General features: G+C 42.8%; 1 protein-coding gene across 1 annotated transcript in view; it reads left to right on the top strand.

The window, feature by feature from the left end:
- The first annotated feature begins 294 nt into the window (after window positions 1-294).
- Window positions 295-23059, top strand: part of LOC124622709 (acetylcholine receptor subunit alpha-L1) — a 565111-nt gene continuing 542346 nt past the window's right edge. The window contains exons 1-2 of the mRNA XM_047148499.1: window positions 295-426; window positions 528-776. Of these exons, the coding sequence (XP_047004455.1) occupies window positions 295-426; window positions 528-776 (381 nt within the window). The remainder of the gene's footprint in view (window positions 427-527; window positions 777-23059) is intronic.

Raw genomic sequence — 23059 nt, 5'->3', positions numbered from 1 at the left:
GGATGTGTTACGACGCCCGCCCCGAGCAGATGCAACAAACGAAAGCGAACAAAATGAGATTTTAAAAAAAAGTTAAGTACCTATAGTGCTCAGAGCCACACTTTTTTATTTTTTTTGAACGAATGTAAAGAGATATTGCAGAAGAAAATCGTAAGTAAAAAGGAAAATGGTGCAAATTTTAGATGCAATGTCCCTCGTATTCTCGAACGGGCCGTGTGTGAACGGAGGAATCTTTTGTGACCGGCGCTGGTACCAGACCGGACCCGCTACGCGCCCCCTCGGAGACGCGTGCGCATGCGCAGCGTGACGCCAGCCGCGGCCCCGCCACACCAGCTGGGCCGCAGTGCTGCCGCCGGGCGGCGGTGGCGGCCCGGGGAACCATCGCAGGCCGCCGGGTCCGGTCGGCCGCCCGAGCTGCACGCGTCGGTGCGCCCCGCCGTAGCCGCAGCGCCTTGCGAGCACGCACCGAGCCGACGCCGCCGCCGACGCCGCCGCCGCCTCAGCGACGCCGGGGGCGCTGGTCGCAGCGCGGCGAGACGGGGGCATGGCCGAGCGCCGCCCCCAGTAGCGAGAGCCGAGCCGGCATGGCGGCCGCGCTGCCGCCGCTGCTACTGCTGCTGCTGCTGCTGCTGCACCCGGCCGTGGCCAACCCGGACGCCAAGCGGCTGTACGACGACCTGCTGTCCAACTACAACCGCCTCATCCGGCCCGTCAGCAACAACACGGACACGGTGCTCGTCAAGCTGGGCCTGCGCCTGTCGCAGCTCATCGACCTGGTAGGTGCCCGGCGCCAGCCTGCCTGCCCCGGCGTGGGGTCGCGTCGCATCTGCCCGCCACACGCGCTGCTGCGTCAGCCCAGTCTCCGGAGCGGAGCCCGCGGGGGCGGGGTGAGGCCGCAGGGCCGCCGCCAGCCCTTCAGCGCGGCCCTTTGTCGGCCCTGCATGCCAAATTAGCCGCCCAAACCCGCGGGCGGGAACACCTGTTAAACTCCGCTATTGTCGACTCCCCCGTGCAAATCCGTACACACACAGCGGCGGCGCCTAAGATGAAGGTAGTGTTGCCACTCTGTTCATAATTCACGCAGCTATACGGCGTCTTGCCAGTCTCACGCTTCATCGTCACCATCGGTCATTCCATTTCCTTATATTCACATATTGTGTAGGCATTGTCTGTACAGCGCTTCCTCCAAATCAGTGACTTGTCGTCTGTTGTAAGATCGAAATAAACCTTCTGTCACAACACTTAAAAACAAATTAAATATAATTTCTCCCGTTGAGCCCAAACTGACATTTTATGTTCAAAATGAGGTACGTATAGTTCCGCGGTCTAAATTAGTTTCAGTATAATCTTTGTTGCAAGACATCTGGCCGCATTTAAAAAAATATTAATTGCCAAGTTACTATTTGGGCATATAGGCATCTGATGAAGAGGACATTCAAATTTATGTACACATATCAGATCTAAAAAATAAGAAAATTTTGCTTACATTGTCGAAGAAATATAAAAGACGACGTACGTGAGCGTCAGATGTCGTGTGCGCTAATGCTTATGATACTAAAATTGATGTAAGTCGAGAAATAGGAGACAAATGCAGTGCACGGTCTACAGGAACCTGCACTTTAACAAATACTTTCAAGCTGCAGAGCACCCACCGTACAAGACTTGCACAAATATAATTATTACACAGATGTTACTGAGTTATATTGCATACACCGTCATTCTGATAAAAACTACATGAAACTCTTAGCATCGTCACGGTATCACACAGAACACTTCAAACAAAGACGTATGTCTCAGAATTTTCAGAATATCCTCCAATGCCACTCCGTATTCATGTCGGAGTGGCCAATACCTCATTGCGTTTATAGAGGCACTAAAATGTTTATCCATTACAAAGAGCATTTTCCGCGGGTTGTACAACACCGCTATACATCGGAATCTCACCCGTCAGTGTATCTGATCTGCTCTTGACTGACCTGAACAAACACAGACAATCCAACATAATTGTTCAGAACAAAACTTATGTTAGGACATGTAGTAAATACCGATAAAAACAATTTATTCCGTGACTTGAAAACAAAATTACTTATATCCAACTTCTTGAAAAGATGCCTCCAAAGTCTTCTTTTTATGTTCACATTCTTCTTTAATGAAACTAAAGTACAAGAGTTTGTCTTCCTCTGCAGAATAGTACTTTCCAGTTCTTGCAAGTTTACTGTACTCAGCAGTTGCTGCCCTGCAGTAACAACATATTTACCCATCAATATGTCACCGTTATTTCTTCAACATCGTTTGTGTTTTGTACTGCATTGTTGCCAACTTGAACTTCATGTCTCTCGTTTCCTGTCACCAAGTTTACTGAAATTATTTCAGACTACTTACGATGTGCTTGTACAACCAAAACATACTTAAAATTGTATAAAAACAAAGAAGAAACTGTTAACCAATTTCTCGTATCTCAGCAGCAGGTTTACGTATGTTTCCTTACGTTGGGAACACAAGGAACAAATTACAAAATGTTTTTCTCTCAAGCCAGTAGATCGTCTTCCATACACTGTTTTCTTTCTCCCAGCCGTCATCTTTCCTTTCTCTCATTTTCTGAGTCTCCGCTAACATGCCATACTGTAAACAGAGACTGAGTACATTTTTCTGTAAAAAGACCCTCTGTCGAATTATTTTAAAAACGAAAAGCACATCTGCATAACACTCATAAAAAGCCAAATTCTAAGTTCTAAAATGTTTTTCGTTGGTTGTGTTCCACAGCTTTTATAAATTATAGAAATTACATTATGTGATATGTAAAATACTGCCTGACGAATCATCGTTAAGATACGTACTAATACACACTACGACAAATCATTCTTGTTAAAAAATATGAGATGGTTGTCTTCATTCTCCATACCTAAACAATAATGCATTTAGTAAAAATTTAAAACAAGTGAAAACAGACGAACTGAAAAAGAGATATAATATTAAAATAATGCAGCGTACTGGATGCTGTAAACCAGTGGGATAGTGGAAATAACACACTTTTGAAAGTGGTCATTATCATGGTGTAATGCAAGTTTCTGATTACAACATTTATGCTGGAAAGAAACATTTAATTATGCAGTTTCGAAAAGGACATGAGAGGAAAACCGCAACAGAACAGAAACATGCATCGGTATCAAAACTTTTGAAATGACCTCAAAAAATGACTAAAAATTTTCTTTATAAAATAAAAACGGTCAAATGTTCCGTGAAATGAAAGTAAGAAATGAAATATATTAGAGAAACGTTTGTCGCACCTTTGAATGATGCTCTAAATCATGTACAGCAAACGATGTACCGATCGAAAATTTTATTTTTAATGCTTCTCTTAGAATCTCTGAATTCTGGTGAGTACTAGACGATATTGTCTGGTAAATTATGTCATCTCGGCGGTGAGCTGCTGTGTGGACTTGACATATTTATATCATTTGTGCCAAAATGTTTGTAAAATTTATAACATTTTTTCAGCCTCAAAAATTTTCGAGCACAAAATCCTTCAGATATCAGGAAAGAAAATGTGCATTCTGAATAGGAAACTAATTAGCTGGAGAGTATCATTCATTCACGCGCAAGGTATTACCCTAATGTATTTTATTTCTTACGTTTAGACAAATCATTTCACAAAATGTTTGACCGTTCCTTTTTTATTTTTTATTTTTTTGTATTTCATGTTGTGTACATGAAACTGTCCTAGAATTTTTTTTTTTCATCTTTGGGACTGACGGGCTGCGAGACTTCGGCCGTTCGCTTGCGTAATAAAATAAAGCGCCTGCAGCCGTCGTTTTGATGTTACTTTATTATATTCCAGGCTCTTTCAGTGACTCAATACACGATCGTCAGGCTTGAACTGACGTTAAGGGGTTGAATTCCAATCGTATGTATGATCCCATCAGTGGCCAACATCTGTGAACTGGCTTCCGTACAATACTGTAAAAGCGATGTCGCGTCTGTAACCATCAACTACCAACTGAGTTCAACCCATCAGCGCCAGTTAAGGCCCGAAGCTGGTGTGTAGAGTCGCTGAAAGTGGTTACAGTATAATAAAATAACGTCCAAACGACGGTGGCAGGTGTTCTCTAAATGTGCTAAATGTAGTATTTGATACGAACGAAGCCGTTGCACAAATCAAATATCACGCCAACGCAGTACTTTATACGTTAAGTAGATACACCTGTAAGAAACAAACTTTCTGACACCTCAATTGCTTTCTTGGCGTCTTCTGTTCTCGAAATGTTGTCAGCTTAGCCCTTCGTTCGAACGATGCCGTTTTTGGGGACAAATATCACACGAATGCAACTTTTTATGCGCAAAACCGCTAGACCTTAAAGGAGAAATCTTTTTGACACATCATTTAAATAGGTAAAAATGTTTCAGTTTTCCTTAGCTGGATGACTGTCAAACACTCAAACCCTTTTATGCAAAACTAGATCTCCCGTTGGTCAGTTTTGTACACCGTTTGTCAGTTTCCCAGTCTTCGTTTGGCTACGAAAATTCGGACAGTAACTCATAGCGTAATTTGCCCTGAAAGTGTGAGAAAGTTTTTCTTAATAACCCGGTTAACTTTCAAACAAGTATACAGACCTCATATAGTTGAATTTGCTTCCCCATTTGTCCACTCCACTCTTAGTTTGTCTATGAAAATTCGGATGATGCCCTTTGCGTAATTTATAGGGAGTCATGTTTCGGGGTCAGTCAAACACTTGACCAACAGCTTTTAAAAATTCGGAAAGCTTGGGATTCAGTTGTGTTTTATATGTTGTAAATGTGTCAGTCTTTCTCCAGTCTTCCCGCTTCGAGATATGGCAAACAAGTGTGGAAAGAAGTGTTAATGTTGTTTCACTTTCAGTCAGTAATTATGATGTCTGATCTATCCTGCACTTCACTGAATTTTAACTTAAAAGCATCAGATAACATGGAGCATTATTGTGAGCTGATACAGAATTCTGTTGATAAGTGTCCGTAATAGAAAAGAAAGTAATGCAAAAATACTAACTAACGTCATAAAAGTAAAAGAACGTTTAAATTCATCGGTAAAATGCCTGTAATTTGATAGATTCCTATACTAATTTTCTGAAGTCATTTTGTATCAGTTCTGATCTACTGAAGTAAGACTGTTTGTGTGATACAGTATAAGGTCGACTTTTTCTATTTTTACCTCAGTGTCATTTCGTAAGCTGTATGTGGGAGAAAGTAGTATGCTTTCTGATACTCTGTAGAACATACCTCTCACGATATTGACAGTAATACTTCCCGTGATGCATAACGCCTTTCTTGTGGCAGCGGAGACTTTCTCACACTGAACACAGTTCATATTTCTGTTTTTTTTTTCTGTCTCGTCTTTTAATCATGCTTACCAAAAGGCCAATATTGACGAGCTGCACTTATATCTATGGAAACGAAGCTTTGCATGCTTTCTTGATCGTGTTTGTGTCACTTTCATTGTTGCAATTAGCCTGTACCTGGCATCAGATTCTCCTACAACCATTTTACTGTTGTCTTTCCAATAGAATGGCATTATAATACCACTCACAAAGGACTTAATGATTTAGTTGGGTTGATAGATCAAACAAGTTGGAGGAATTAAGAAGACGTAGTGTTATGCAGCGAGACGGACTGAACGCGAGTACCACCTACAAATCTTTTTGTTTCTGATGTTTGTATTTGTACATATTTGTCGTTAGAATTCGAATTTAGAGTTCACTCAATCTTTGTTTCCTGTTTTTAGCCTGCAACCAAACGTAGCGACCTGTTTTTAAGAGCAGGCTACAAAATAACGCTCAAAATTGCAAGAGTGAATAAGCCTTTCAGTGATGGTGATTTCATCAAGGAGTGTATTGTTGAGGCGGCGGAACTCTTGACGCCACAGGAAGTAAAGAAGTTTAGTGAAATTAGCCTTTCCAGACAGACAATAGCTCGCCGCATAGCTGGTAAGGCAGTTAATTGATAGTGCCTGCAAGTTTATTGCATTCTCGGTTGCTTTGGACGAGTCGACCGACATTTCGGACACAGCACAACTAGCGATTTATGTTGGTGGAGTCGACACAAATTTGCACGTGACGGAAGAACTGTTAGATTTAGTACCAATGAAGCACACAACGAGGGGTACCGACTTGCTAAAAGCAGTTGAAGAGGCAGTTGAAGCCGTTGGCCTGAATTGGAAAATGTTAGTTTCGGTCACCATGGATGGAGTGCCAGCAATTTGAGGTGCTCAAAATGGGCTGGTAGCATTGTTGCGTAAAAAACTAGGATGATCGACAGAAGATTTGTACGGAATTCATTGTTTTGTACACCAAGAAGCTCTTTGTGCTAAGTATGCAAATTTGTAGACGTGATGAAGTTGGCAGTTACCATAGTATATGTTTTGAAGTCGCATGGCGTAGTACACCATCAGTTTCAACAGTTTCTCATGGAACTGAACAAAAAGTACGGAGATGTTATTTACCACTGGGAAATACGTTGGTTAAGTCGAGGATCATGCCTCGAAAGATTTTTCAATTTAAGAGTCACTATTGTTGAGTTCCTGAAGGAAAAAGGAAAGCCAAAATTAGAAGATCCAAAATGGATTGTAGACTTCGCCTTTTTAGTTGATCTGACTGCACACTTGAACGCTCTCAATAAGACTTTGCAAGGTGAGTAGCAGATTATTTCTGATCTGATGAAAAAAGTGGGTTGGGTTGTTTTTGGGGAAGGAGACCAGGCAGCGAGGTCATCGGTCTCATCGGATTAGGAAAGGATGAAAGAAGTCCACATGTATATTGCGTCGTTCTTGCTGTTTCCAGTGATGATGGCAAAGGGAAAATCAAGTATCTAACGTCCCACCCCCGTCCATTTATGCGCAATAAGTTTCATTTTTTGAGTTCAGTGTGACTGCCTGTTCGTGCATCAGGGGTCGACCCTCGTTACACTTTTTGGCATTTCGACTTCCTTATATACGAGACCATTTGCTCTAACGACGCCGTGGGAACTCCAAAATTATGTGCGTCGATGTGTTTAGAGTATGATTCAAAGGTTGAGCAAAAACTGAAGGAGCTGATAGACGAGTCGAAATCAACTTTGGAATATGGACTAATGGTCGTCGAAGTAGTATTGAGCTGCAGTAAAATCTTTAGAATGTAAGGAACAAGAAGGCACACGCACCTTAATTTCAACGAAGACAATGTGCTGTTCACGTAACAATGTTGTACTTTACAGAAGGTGCTCAAAATGGTGAACACCACATTTAATACAAGCATAACATCTTCGTATAAAGTGTTGGAGCACTCTACCAAGTTCACCAGGCATCAGCCGCTCCAATTGGACCTCCGTTTCCGATCCAACGCTTGCAATATGTGGCACTGAGTACATGACACACTTGCACATCAGCCTTATCAGTTCTTCCGTCAGGCTACGTCCAGATATGATCACGCATATCAGGTAGTGCTTTCTTCAACAGTTGCTGAACTTACAGCGCGAATGCATCGCTCTCGTTATTGTTTCTACTGTTCCTAAGCTTTCATTGACTCACGATGACTTGCAGGACCGTAAGTTCCTGTTCCCATGTTGTCGTATTGTGGCTCATTTGTCAGCTCTTGCAATTTTTCTGCGGGATTTTGAATCTCGTTGTATGTATACATGTCAGTAACAGTCCAAGAGTTCCTTAAGACATGTACGAAGCCGCTGCCCCATCAGAAGATTTCTCACTGTTGGAAACATCACGTACTTCTCTATTTTCTTGGATGTTTGCAGTTTACCCAGACAGCAATTCCAGTTTTCTGCTTGATTGTGTTTTGTTCACTAGCTGACAGTGCACAGAAGACTCAAATAAATACCAGATACCTACGAATACGGCATCAAGGATGGCGCTCCTGATTAAAAACTACAAACTGATCAGGTTACCTTCCATTCAGAAGCCTGTTGCATGCAGCGACTGTTATACTGACTTGTAAACAATAGATTTCAGCCATCAGTCGTCCTTTTATAAATTTTATTGGAAGGTCTAGATTTCAGCTAGAAACTAGCCATTCTCAATGTACTATCATTTTTGATCAATGCATGTAATGCCTGTTGGTCGGGCTTCATCCACAGATGTAGAAAAAACTACAAATTACTGCTAGACGGGCGCAACTTGTTTTCGTTTTATATTCGGACTCAAACAGTTATCACATCAGGTTCAGATATTATTTCTCTACTGGGCGGAGATTTTTATTTCAAGTCCTGGAAAAATTCTCGGTTATATCTAAACTACTCACTTAACTATCTGCATATCTGCCAGTGTGTGTGTGCGCTTAACTTTCGAGGGCAGCAGGTAATGAAATGCCCTGAAGATAAGGTGGGTAGATCACGTAACTAATGAGGAGGTATTGAATAGTATTGGGGAGAAGAGAAGTTTGTGGCACAACTTGACTAGAAGAAGGGATCGGTTGGTAGGACATGTTTTGAGGCATCAAAGGATCACCAATTTAGTATCGGAGGGCAGCGTGGAGGGTAAAAATCGTAGAGGGAGACCAAGAGATGAATACACTAAGCAGATTCAGAAGGATGTAGGTTGCAGTAGGTACTGGGAGATGAATAAGCTTGCGCAGGATAGAGTAGCATGGAGAGCTGCATCAAACCAGTCTCGGGACTCAAGACCACAACAACAACAACAACAACAACATATCTATAATCCATGCACAGTTGAGGAAAACTTACGGACGAAAGTAACTTCCACTTGATGTTTCACTACCAACATAAGACTGTAACACTTGGGCCACACATAAAATAACTGTTACGTTACAGCGCAGAAGGTAACGGAAAGAAATAAACACTTTACGCAAAGACAATAATTACGCTGAAGTCACCGCGATTTCTGATGATCCCCTGGATATTAGGGAAGATGGGACATGATTCTTCATAGAGTGTGATCATCACGCACGGCATTGCATGCTCTGCAATGTGCTCCGACGTCACCCACAACGTTGCTAAGGAGTTCCTGTTGTACGTCGCTCTGGCACTCCATCACCGTTGCTGACAAAAATAATCGTCAGTTGTAGATACTAAATAAGTCATTTTTCAATTCAATAAACTTTACCAACAGCCGTACACTTTAAGATATTTTGTTTTATTTTAAAAGCAACTAGATCCGGAAATTCATTGTGCACAACGATTGGGATTCACAATATCCAGTTTTATAGAGCTGTACCTTAAGGTCTTTGATTCGAAAAAAAAGCGTATGGGTCCTGAAGATGGCAAAACGAATTGCCGAAACTGGTTGCTTTTAAAATAATATAAAATGTCTTAAAGTGCACTGCTGTTGGTAAAGTTTATTGAATTGAAAAGTGCGTACCAGCCGATGTCCCCTGGGCGTAATTTCTCTGTTAGAAATAAGTCATTGCTTTACACTTTTAGGGACAAACAAAAAAGTGAATACTGTCATATGTATTACTGCTACGTTACTGGAATTTTTCAGAACTGAAAGTGACTTCGTTCCGCTTTTATTGAGAGAGAAATAATTAGAGTACATTATTTCGAAATTTAATGATTTCAGAGTTTTTTGACTAATTTGGTTTCAACTGTTTACAAACATATTTTTTGCTTTTTTTAGGTTTTAATTGTATGAACACTTCATAATACATTAGTATGGTCTGACAAAATAGCACAAACTGTATCATTTTAATAGCAATAATGAATGACTAACTATACTTTAGCTATAATTTTAATCAAACAATGGCCAAGAAAGCACGTCTTCATAGAATAATCTCTTTGTAGCAGGCACATAACCAATGACTTTCTTCACATCTTCCATCTTCATTCTGGGAATAGGTATTTGGTATGTTGGGTAGGCCGTTGGAATGCTGTCCATTAATCCTGGAATGATGGGCTCATGTCTTTTTCTTAAGTGGAAAGTGTGTCTTACTAATCCATCTATATACAGATTCGAAATACGCGCCAATTCTTTCCTGCATGTATATTCAAGAAAGCTTTCTTGCAAACCAGTTTCCTTTCACTTACAAGCATTTTATGGTAAAGTAACGTTGCATCCCTACAGTTTTCTCAACCCTCTGGATCAGACTCCCGAGGATGCCTCTGTTTTACTTCCTATGCTTCAATAAGGCGCTGCAGATGTAAGTCCTGGGCGCCTTTGATAGGAAGATCAAGATATCTTGCCAAAATATTATTACGTTGAATTACGGTTCAAATGACTCAAATGGCTCTGAGCACTATGGGACTTAGCTTCTGAGGTCATCAGTCCCCTAGAACTCAGAACTACTTAAACTTAACTAACCTAAGGATATCACACACATCCATGACCGAGGCAGGATTCGATCCTGCGACCGTAGCGGTCGCGCGGTTCCAGACTGTAGTGCCTAGAACCGCTCGGCCACAAAGACCGCCGTTGAATTATGGCAATGGAGTGATAACATTTCATTCTGCAGCTGAGAGTGAATTAGTAACATTAGACTGGCATTGCTGGTGATACTGATATTATTTACATCTATACAGTTTCCTACGGTTGTTCCAATAAAGACTGATATTTACCTGCAAGGTTCTCTAACTGCTTTCCTTGGGACATAATCTCCTCTGTAATTTCGATAAGGGAGTCCTTTGGTACGAGCTGTCTTTACCCTATTCCTTTCATAATCTGCACTACTATTCTTCCTTTGTCCGCAGCTCGTGTTCGTGCGGTAGCGTTCTCGCTTCCAGTGCCCGGGTTTCCGGGTTGGATTCCCGGCGTGGTCAGGGATTTTCTCTCCCTCGTGATGACTGGGTGTTGTGTGATGTCCTTAGGTTAGCTAGGTTTAAGTCGTTCTAAGTTCTAGGCGACTGATGACCTCAGAAGTAAAGTCGCATAGTGCTCAGAGCCATTTGAACAATGTGTACTATTGGAGGAAAACAGATTCTGCGCGGGAACGAGCAGCATCTGTTGAAAAGAAATAAGTCAGTGACTTATTTGGTTTCACCAACAAACAGCGTAGAGTGGACCATCTTTTCTACCACTTGTAGCAGCGTGTCATGTTTCATTTCAACACCAACGACAGGCTATACTCTTAAATGTACCATTCAATGAAAAAACGAAATTGAAAATTTTGACTTATTTCGTTTCAACAATTTGCGATTCGCTGGATATCTATTGTGCGTATGGACATGCCGCAGTAAGTCTCTCCAACAAACTGCAGAAGTTTAAAAAAATGGTTCAAATGGCTCTGAGCCATTAGAACTACTTAAGCCTAACTAACCTAAGGACATCACACACATCCATGCCCGAGGCAGGATTCGAACCTGCGACCGTAGCAGTCGCGCGGTTCCGGACTGAGCTGCAGAAGTTCGTGACGGGTTTTAAGTTAGGGGAAAGGACAGCTCTCCCACCTACGCTGTTCGAGGCTATCGTGCTTTGTCACCCAAAAAAATGAGGGCAAGACCGAACGCACCAATGAAAAGATGCACAAGGGTACAGAGTACAGGACCACAGTGACGTAGATGGGTGAGAGTCCCGTGTGCGAAGACTTGAACGTCAGTGGCCCCATGCAGCTATATGCCTACCCAAATCATAATATCTTGACCACCAAAACTATCACCTTCGACAATGTTTCTGTATGCGTAACATTACCCCACACGGCGAGAGGTGGGATAGCTTGTCAGTGCGGAAGCACTTTGCAATGCATACACGGCCGTCCGCGGTGGTCACACACCCTATTAAAAGCCACATTCCATATTCTCTAATGTCCAGGGGACCATCTTGAATCTCAGTGACGTCAATTTAATTATTGTGTTGAATAAAAGTATCAATAACTTTTCAAATGTACATGAAATCTTATGGGACTTAGCTGCTAAGGTCATCAGTACCTAAGCTTACACACTACTTAACCTAAATTATCCTAAGGACAAACACACACACCCATGCCCGAGGTAGGACTCGAACCTCCGCCGGGATCAGCTGCACAGTCCATGACTGCAGCGCCTTAGACCGCTTTTTTTTTCAATTTGTTCGTTGGTGATCGTTGTGTTTGGTCGTTGCGGACGTCACATGACATCCGTTAAAGTTCGTTTGTTGATCCATCCACTCCATTTTTTTATTACGGAGGCCAACCAGCTCTCTGACCGAAACGCTGAGCTACCGTGCCGGCACCAATATTCGCCGAACCCTGTTACTTGGCAGTCACATATGCGAAATTTACTTTCGTCTATACGGACCTGTGCATGAACTACAGAACCTACCGTGCTTTTCCGGTCTATACGTTATGCCTAGTCTCGGTTATTTTGATACGGTTTTCAATAATAGAGCTGCTTGTGACGAACGTTTGTGTACGTAATTTATTGTTAATTTGCAAGGTTGCGTTTATTCTGCTACAGAACAGTGTAAACTGTTGATAGTAAAGTAAAAACTGATGTGTTGGCAGAAGAGCCAACACCGTGTTGCTAGAGGAGGCCGAAATGCACGCTTTTATGCTCACGCAGACTGGCGTGAGGTCTGGAACAATTAAAGGAGTTGAGTCTAATAAATAATGAACGCAGTGGCTTGAATACTTAACTTTAATCCATTAATGATGAACGTCGCTCTTGAATGTACATGATTCACAATATCAATAGTAACTGAATATGGCGCCTTGCTAGGTCGTAGCAAATGACGTAGCTGAAGGCTATGCTAAACTGTCGTCTCTGCAAATGAGAGCGTATTTGTCAGTGTAGCATCGCTACCAATGTCGTCTGTACAACTGGGGCGAGTGCTAGGACGTCTCTTCTAGACCTGCCGTGTGGTGGCGCTCGGTCTGCAATCACTGACAGTGGCGACACGCGGGTCCGACATATACTAATGGACCGCGGCCGATTTAAAGGCTACCACCTAGCAAGTGTGGTGTCTGGCGGTGACACCACAAAAACAATGTAAAGAATACAGATCGTAAAAGACTGCAACGTGCGTAACGGCAGACAAAAATATTGTTTGGTTTCTTTTTCAGCTTAGTGTATTTCCACACACATTCCGACAACTGATTAATGTGCTCAGTATGGGGTGTGACCACCTCTGGTACCAATACAGGCATCACGATGACGGGACATGCTGTGAAAGTGTCATCAATCTCATGTTGAGGCAATAGCGCCCATTCTCCCCGCAGAAATGTTCGCTAGTCTTGAAGAGTGGCTGGTGGATGCTGACATGACGCAATTTGTCTCCCTAGCGTCCTAGACGTGCTCAATGGGGTTCAAATCGGGAGAGCGGGCAGGCGACGCTATGCGTGTAATATCTTCCGTTTCCAAGGAAACATCAATCACCCGTGCTCTATGAGGTCGAGCATTATCGTCCATCAACACGAATTCTGGGTTCACAGCGCCTCGCTACAACCGCAGGTGACGTCCCAAGATCTCGTCACGATACCTGACAGAGTTAAGCCTTGACGATACACGCGTAAAACTTCGTGTTCGAGTGGTCAACATAACTCCTGCCCACACCGTGAGGGATCGTCGTCAGTATCTGTCTCTGTCCTCGAGAATCACTCTCTAAACCAAACTGAGGCTCACCTGTGAAAATAACATTGGTCCACTATTCGACCATCCAGGTGGCCTGTTGATGACTCCACTCCAGACGATCCCTTCTGTGAAGACGCGTCAGAGTTACAGACACAGCAGGTCTCTGGCAGTAAAGGCTATTCTGTGGAAGCCTTCTGTACACCGTTTGCCGCGATACAACACATCCAGTAATCCAGTTGATGCTGTGGGGTCAGACGTCAGTTTCCGTGCAGTACTAAGGCGGTGCCGTCGTGCTCTTGCAGCTAACTAAGAGTCCTCTCTTTCTGGTGCCGAACGTCGTCCGCCCTGCCCTCGGCTTTGGGATAAACGTTTGGTCTCTGTAACCTGTCTCCACATCCAAGAAAGAAGGTAGTGGTGCACGTTATGCCATCGATCGACATTCTTTTGCGACTGCCCTGCTTCCATTCTTTCTATGACAGTTCACCGCAGAGTGTCTGGTAGGCATCTTCTCATTCCCATACTGCACTGTCTGTGCACAGCGATTGTTGTTGTGAAACTGCCTGGCGAACACTACCCGTTTGATAGGTGCCCTGACATCATTGTTGTCGTGGTTGTGCGTAGACGGGAGTGCCATCTTCCATTCAGAACACGATCGTACGAACATCCGTTGACAGTTTGTAAGATTATATCGTGAATTAGACACAGGGCGGGGAAATAGTGACATATTGCTTTAATTTTGAACACTAGTGAGGTTTTATCTGTTCGACGTTTAATTGGCGTTTCTGGTGTAAATTCAAGAACGTCAAGTAGAAACCTGTTCAAGGAAATGAGTGTTTTCACAGTGGTTCTCAGTATATTTAGCCCTTGATGAAATTTGTTGCAAATAATATGTCTGTGTTTCCAACCAATAGCTCAATACGTGGTACCAATACTAAGAATAAGAACTTACTTAGATCTAAAAAGGGATCCAGTATTCAGGGACACACATTTTAAATAAATATCCAGCAACCATCATAAATTTGGTTTCGGATGAAGAACAGTTCGTACAAATTTGAAAGACTTTTCAGTAAGCAACTCCTTCTATTTTGTAGATGAATATACCAGGTTCAGTAAAAATGTCTGTTAGATTTGAATTTTGACAGCACTTGCCCATTGCAGTCAAGATTATGTGTTTTAAATTTATTATATATGCATAGCTATAGTTCACTCTGATAGTGTATTAATTCTGTAGAATTCAGTTTCAGTTTACTGCGCACTTTGTTGTTATGTAGTCACATATCTTGACAATCTTCTGCGAAATGGCAAGGGAAACGAGTATTATATTCAGACGTTCCAGGTTTCTTGTGTTATACTTTCTGATACGTCCCAAACGCAAGACTAACATCTCATTTCTGTTTTTATAGAAAAAAAACTGAATCTAATCTTTGGAGTGAGATTTCGAACAATAATGGAAACTATATGGTGGTCAGCTGCGAATGAGAAGGTATCTGGCGGAAAAAGCGGTAAACAGTCGCCGAAAAACCAGTGGACACTTGAGCAAGGTGCTAGTAGGCTAGTGGTGAAGCCGCGGCCTGGAAAATCGAAATGTCGATCGATCGAATCCCAGTCTGATGGCCGAATTTCTAGTCTGCCTTATGACGTGTCATTCACCTGCAAGTGATGCGGTGATCCGCCAGAAACATGTGGGTCGGATTTCACTTCAAACTCTCTGCCTCCTTTTTCCTGTTGGATTACTGTATTAGGGATAAGTAAGGTGCCGAAGTTGCGTCCCATTGAATAACTTGCACAAGGCCATTCACCCAAACCAAATTACTGTTACCGAAGTCTATACATATCTTCCACTTATATCACAAACAAAATTCTTCCGCTGCGTTTTCCTGGCTGTACGTGAAGACTGACCTCAAAAACTAACGTGCAGATTTTGATCCAAGTTTTACGTATAGATGTAAAGATTCACGAGAAAGGTTTGTGTACACTATGTGATCAAAAGTATCCGGAAACCCCAAAAAACATACGTTTTTCATATCAGATGCATTGTGCCGCCACCTGCTGCCAGGTAGTTCATATCAGCGACCCCAGTAGTCATTAGACGTCGTGAGATAGCAGAATGGGGCGCTCCGCGGAACTCACGGACTTCGAATGTGATCAGGTGACTGGGTGTCACTTGTGTCATATGTCTGTACTCGAGATTTCCACATTCCTAAACGTCCCTAGGTCCCATGCTTCCGATGTGATAGTGAAGTGGAAATGTGAAGGGACACGTACAGCACAAAAGAGTACAGGCCGAACACGTCTGTTGACTGACATAGTCCGTCGACAGTTGAAGAGGGTCGTAATGTGTAATAGGCAGACATCTATCCAGACCATCACACAGGAATTTCAAACTGTATCATGAGCCACTGCAAGTACTATGACAGTTAGGCGGGTGGTAGGAAAACTTGGATTTCAAGGCCGAGCGACTGCTAGTAAGCCACACATCACATCAGTAAATGCCTGACGACGCCTCGCTTAGTGCAAGGAGAGTAAACATTGGCCGATTGAGCAGTGGAAAAACGTTTTGTGGAGTGACGAATCGCGGTACACAATGTGCCAATCCCATGGCAGAGCGTGGGTATGGCTAATGCCAGAGTGTGTACTGCCAACAGTAAAATACGGAGGCGGTGGTGTTATGGTGTGGTCGTGTTTTTCGTGGAGGGGACTAACTCTATGCCTACAGAAATCGTAATATCTTGACCGCCAAAACTATCACCTTCGACAGTGTTCTTGTTTGCGTAACATTACCCCACACGGCCAGAGGTGGGAAAGCTTGTCAGTGCGGAAGCACTTTGCAATGCATACACGGCCGTCCGCAGTAGTCACACACCCTATTAAAAGCCACATTCCATCTTCTCTAATGTCCAGGGGACCATCTTGAATCTCAGTGACGTCAATTTAATTATTGTGTTGAATAAAAGTGTCAAAAAATTTTCAAATGTGTATGAAATCTTATGGGACTTAACTGCTAAGGTCATCAGTCCCTAAGCTTACACACTATTTAACCTAAATTATCCTAAGGACAAACACACACACCCATGCCCAAGGTAGGACTCGAACCTCCGCCGGGATCAGCCGCACAGTCCATGACTGCAGCGCCTTAGACCGCTTTTTTTTTTCAATTTGTTCGTTGGTGATCGTTGTGTTTGGTCGTTGCGAACGTCACATGACATCCGCAAAAGTTCGTTTGTTGATGCATCCACTCAATTTTTTTATTACAGAGGCCAACCAGCTCTCTGACCGAACACGCTGAGCTACCGTGCCGGCACCAATATTCGCCGAACCCTGTTACTTGGCAGTCACATATGCGAAATTTACTTTCGTCTATACGGACCTGTGCTTGAACTACAGAACCTACCGCGCTTTTCCGGTCTATACGTTATGCTTAGTCTCGGTTATTTTGATACGGCTTTCACTAATAGAACTGTTTGTGACGAACGTTTGTGTACGTAATTTATTGTTAATTTGCAAGGTTGCGTTTATTCTGCCACAGAACAGTGTAAACTGTTGATAGTAAAGTAAAAACAATATAATGAATACAGATTGTAAACGACTGCAACGTGCGTAACGCCAGACAAAATATTGTTTGTTTTTTCCAGCTTAGTGTATTTCCATACACATTCCGACAACTGATTAATGTGCTCAGTATGGGGTGTGACCACCTCTGGTACCAATACAGGCATCACGATGACGGGACATGCTGTGAAAGTGTCATCAATCTCATGTTGAGGCAATAGCGCCCATTCTCCCCGCAGAACTGTTCGCTAGTCTTGAAGAGTGGCTGGTGGATGCTGACATGACGCAATTTGTCTCCCTTTGGGATGTTTTGGGACGCTGACTTCGTTCCAGGCCTCACCTCTCCTCAGTGAAGCACTCCGTGAAGATTGGGCGGTCATTTTCCAAGAAACCTTCCAGCACCTGATTGAAGGTATGCCTGCGTTTGGAAGCTGTCATCAATGCTAAGGGTGCGCCAACACCATATTGAATTCCAGCATTACCGATCGAGGGCGCCAAGAACTTGTAAGCCATTTTCAGCCAGGTGTCCGTACACTTTTGATCACATAATGTATATATTTTACTACCGCTACGTCAGAATGGTCGCCCAAACAAGCTGAGGCGAGTCGCCAGTGAACAATAAAAATATCTTTATTGTGAAATAAAAACAAAAGAAGATAATGCCAGTACCATTTAAATCTGCTTATGGGTAAATTTATATGCTGCCTGGCTCTGCTTTCTACCTTGCTTGACCTATCCTTGGCAAACTGGCCAAAGGGCGGTGGAGGTGTTTATTATGTAACCGCCCGCCATTCATCCGCAGAGACTCCTCCAGTGTTTGAGGACGGTCTCTGAGGCGAATCGCTGTAATGTTCGACAGGTCCCGATCAGGTTTAATCCGTTTCATGTGAGCATGTACTGTGTGACATTCTATTAGTCTGATACTAGCGTCGTGGAGGGAGGTGGTCGCGAGCTGGACGCGGTGTGCTCGTGCATTATTGCTTTGGAAAACGAAACAACAACCATAATATTTGCTACAGGGCACAACAATAGTTTGGAGGGTCTTCTCCCAGGTACTGCGCAGCCCTCAAACTACCGTCGCCTTTGACATGTGGCGTCCTACCAAGTAACATCGTGCCGGCCCAAGACATCACTGATCCCCTGCCTGTTGAGTGTGAAGAACAGCAATATTGAGGACTACACTCTACTACAAATACCGCGAAGAAAAAGAAAAATGGTGCGCTTGGCGGTAAAAATAATGTGACGCCACCGTTTGCGCCGCAAACTTACCGAGTGCAGTTCGCTTCGCGTGGTCTGTGACGACACAGCCTTCCCAAATACTTCTGAAAAGGCAGCACGCAGTCCATTTACATTCCTCTCTGGGCACATATGAGCTACAGTTTGTAGGTAGAGGTCATTAGCTGGTTATGTTGACCGTCAGCGATCAGTATGGTGCACACTAAAAGCTAACTGTGATCTTTGTAAACGTAACTAGTCAAACAAACAAAAATATGCAAGTTACATGTAACGGACAACAATTGAAGGGCTTATTTCAATAGTGGTGGAAGTTATTTTTTGTTCATTTTGAGATACAGAGTCCTAAATGAGCGCTGAAAAATCTGCAGTTGAGATACCAGAAATATTCAAGCATATGGCTTCTTGCTAGAGATGAACCTTTCTTATTGTTTGTTTGGATCATTAATGTCAGAAGCATTATAGGCAGAAAAGTGGAGGTAATGGACTTGTACCACTATTGAAATAAGCCCTTAAATTAATCTTCGCAAGCATAACGGAAAACAAGTTCAAGTGTCTCAGAAAGAAATAATTAGACAGTACAGCAAGGGAAATAAGAGGAACTAGGAATTAGGAGGCTATTACTGTAATGGAATTCGCCTCATGCATGTTCTTACGTGCAATACACATGTTTACGGAGTTTGCATAATGTTAAACAATCGTGAATGTTATTTTAACGAAAAAATCTGAACTCTGAACACAGACAGAGAAGATAGCATTTGTTTGAACTTTTAATGCATTTGTCATCAATCAGCTGTACGAGCACTTACCGAGAAATGCTAAAATATCACATCACGTATATGAATATATGTAATATTAGCGGTATAGTGAATTGTTTCAGATATTTGCCAGTTAAGCGGGCTATGCAATAATTTTGTGGTCCGTAGAAGAGTGCGAGTTTAAATAACCACTAAGGTACAGAAGGGATAGAACACTGGAATCGCTTTCGGGGGGAGGACGGTTCAAATCCCCGTCCGACCCCCTGATTTAAGTTTGCCGTGATTTCCCTAAATCGCTTCAGGTAAATGCCGGGATGGTTCCTGCGAAAGGGCGCGCCCGACTTCCTTCCTCATTCTTCCCTAATCCGTACAGGCCCGATTACCTCGCCGTTTGGTGGCCTTCCCCGGATCAACAGAAAGGACAACGAGGAATTAAAAATATTGAAACCAGAGTTATTAATAATATGTTCTATTAGAAAAGAACTCCGTTTACAAAATATTCAGACGTATAGTGAACCTCTATAATCAACATTGAAATTTAAACGGAGTGTGAAAGATCAAATTACGTTACAGTATCTACAATTATTGACATCAACGAGTGAAACTAACTTCTGCAGAATGTGAGGCGCTTTAGTAACTAGAATTATTATATTCAGCTGCATAGATCTTTCGATCCAACCAGGAAACTCTAGTTGCACCTGTCCACAAAGAAACTAAGCTCCGTTTTCGACTGCAATGCCAAATAATGGCACAAGACTTACCGTGCCTGTGTGAAATTTGGGAACAACCACTTCCTGCACAAATTCACTCAGTAGCATGTAACGATTGCAGTAACAGATTTGTAGTAGCGTGATGTAGAACAGCAACCTGCGACAGTATGACGAAGCATACTCAGAACCAGAACTAGCACCAGAAGTAAACGGAGCTCATGAGCAAATTGGGCATGCGCTATGCACAGCTCAGTACAAAGGTCTCATGGCAAGCCACCTGACTGGCCGCTGTAGACAAAAGAACCCCCTTGAGACACATTACGCATCGATCCAGGCCAAAGAGCTACATGCGTGCCTCTTTGGATAAGAGAGGACATCGTCAAGTTAACGCGCCAGTGAACGAGTTGTGGTGAAACAGGACTCTGTTCAAGATCATGGTGTGTTCTGTCAGGACAGCAGCTGAAAAGTGGAATGGGGTTAGTAGGGGGTATGCAATTCGACAGGTCACATCTGGGTCCAACAGACATAAGTATACAGAAGTCAGCCGTAAAGATGTCGAACATGTGCAATGCCCTTCAGTATAAGTTACGTGAAGTGAAATATGTAAATGTGATCTACCAGTTGGAACAAACTTCTACATGCGCAAGAACACATGGAGACATGAAAATTACATAAAAAGAATACCACTGAAGATGTGTAGTATGGATATCCGAAATATGGGTGGTACACATAAATGAAAGAATGGGCTGCATTCATATCTATATGATAGGCCTAAGCCATATTTAAAAAATAGGGTAAATGTATAGGTAATTTACTTACAATAAAAATGGGTACTATGTGTGGTGTCACCGCCAGACACCACACTTGCTAGGTGGTAGCCTTTAAATCGGCCGCGGTCCGTTGGTATACGTCGGATCCGCGTGTCGCCACTATCAGTGATTGCAGATCAAGCGCCGCCACACGGCAGGTCTAGAGAGACGTCCTAGCACTCGCCCCAGTTGTACAGCCAACTTTGCTAGCGATGGTTCACTGACAAAATACGCTCTCATTTGCCGAGATATTAGTTAGCATAGCCTCCAGCTACATTTGTTACGACCTAGCAAGGCCCCATTATCAGTTGCTATTGATATTGTAAAGAATGTACAGACAAGAGCTACGTTCAACATTAATGGATTAAAGTTAAGTATTCGACCAGTTACATCCTTTTTTTCTAGTCTAACTACCTTGTCCTGTTCCAGACCTCACGCCAGCCTGCGTGACCTTGAACGCGTGCCTTTCGGCTTCCTCCAAACCCCGTGGGTTGGCTCCTGCCAATCCACAACACTATGTATTATCTAAAACTGGTATTAGCGAATAATACAGACTGATGTACGTAGTAATCGCAGTACTTGTTGCTTTTGTGACTACGATAATGAATGTGGGTCATTAAATTTTTGTATGGATCACCAACAACAAAATGTCATAATGAGTACATAGGTCACTTAGTTAACATATCGTATTTAGCTAAGCTTACCCTTGGTTTTATTTCTATTTCAAATATTCTCAGTTTAAATTTGTTTGTTACTGCTGACTGGCATGTCGCTGCAAACATGCAGCACCTGTTTAATAGATCGTCCTGTAAAAATATATATTCCCCTAGGATTGGCAACCAGACTTATGTTATCCGGGAAGACTACTCACATCTCCGTCCGGCCAAATTGCTTTACAATTTCCGTGACTGCCAAAAAAGCACTTAAAGTGAGTGCCAGGATGGTTCCTTTAGAAAGGAACGTCCGATTATTTTCCCTGTCTTCCAACAATCCGAGCTTCTGCTCCGTCTCTAATAACCTCATTGACGATAGGGCGTTAAATACTAATCTTTCTTTTTCTGGTGTGGGCTTAGTTTATATAAGTTGGGTTGTGTCTCTTTAAGTTGTACGAAATACTTTCAGAGCCACTTTTCCTTTGCCTACGGGTACTTTCCGAAAACGTTAGCCAGCCATGTAAAATGCTTCATGTATCTCTGCGAAAGGATTCCTCATGTATAAGTCGCGAAATTGAATGAGGGGATGTTTCTACATCTACATCTACATGATTACTCTGCAATTCACACTTAAGTGCCTGGCAGAGGGATCATCGAACCATTTTCATACTACTTCTCTACCATTCCACTCTCGAATGGCGCGTGGGAAAAAGGAACACCTAAATCTTTCCGTTCGAGCTCTTATTTATATTATTTTACTATGATGATCATTTCTCCCTACGTAGGTGGGTGTCAACAAAATATTTTCGCATTCGGAAGAGAAAGTTGGTGGCTGAAATTTCGTAAATAGATCTCGCCGCGAAGAAAACCGCCTTTGTTTCAGTGACCGCCACCCCAACTTGCGTATCATGTCAGTGACACTCTCACCCTTATTGCGCGATAACTCGAAACGAGCTGCCCTTCTTTGCACTTTTTCGATGTCCTCCGTCAATCCTACCTGGTAGAGATCCCACACCGCGCAGCAATATTCCAGCAGAGGACGGACAGGTGTAATGCAGGTTGTCTCTTTAGTGGATTTGTTGAATCTTCTAAGTGTTCTGCCAAAAAAGCGCGGTCTTTGTTTCGCCTTTAAAATGGTTCAAATGGCTCTGAGAACCAGTCCCCTAGAACTTAGAACTACTTAAACCTAACTAACCTAAGGACATCACACACATCCATGCCCGAGGCAGGATTCGAACCTGCGACCGTAGCGGTCACGCGGTTCCAGACTGAAGCTTCGCCTTCCCCACAATACTATCTATGTGGTATTTCCAATTTAAGTTGCTCTTAATTGTGATTCCTAGGCATTTAGTCGAATTTAGAGCCCTTAGATTTGTGCGATTTATCGTACACCCAAAATTTATCGAATTTGTTTTAGTACCCATGTGGATGACCTCGCACTTTTCTTTGTTTAGTGCCAATTGCCATTTTTCGCACCATACGGAAATTCTCTCTAGATCATTTTGTAATTGGAATTGATCGTCTGATGATTTTACTAGACGGTAAATTACAGCGTCATCTGCAAACAGTCTAAGGGGACTGCTCAGTTTATCACCTAGATCATTTATGTAAATCAGGAACAGCAGCGGGCCTATGACACAACCTTGTGGAACGCCAGATATTTCTGTTTTACTCGATGATTTACAGTCTATTACTACGAACTGTGACCTCTCTGAGAGGAAATCACGAATCCAGTCACACAACTGAGACGATACACCATATGCACGCAATCTGATTAATAGTAGCATGTTTTTTTGGGCCTGTTATTCGAAATTGGATGTTCACTTTGAATTTTCAATCAAAATGAATATAAGGGACGCTCGAATATCAACTTGGGAATAAGCGGTTCTCAAATG

Source organism: Schistocerca americana, chromosome 7, assembly GCF_021461395.2.
Source record: "Schistocerca americana isolate TAMUIC-IGC-003095 chromosome 7, iqSchAmer2.1, whole genome shotgun sequence".
Taxonomy (NCBI): domain Eukaryota; kingdom Metazoa; phylum Arthropoda; class Insecta; order Orthoptera; family Acrididae; genus Schistocerca; species Schistocerca americana.
The sequence above is the reverse complement of the archived record's forward strand: the minus strand, read 5'-3'. Positions and strand labels throughout refer to the sequence as shown.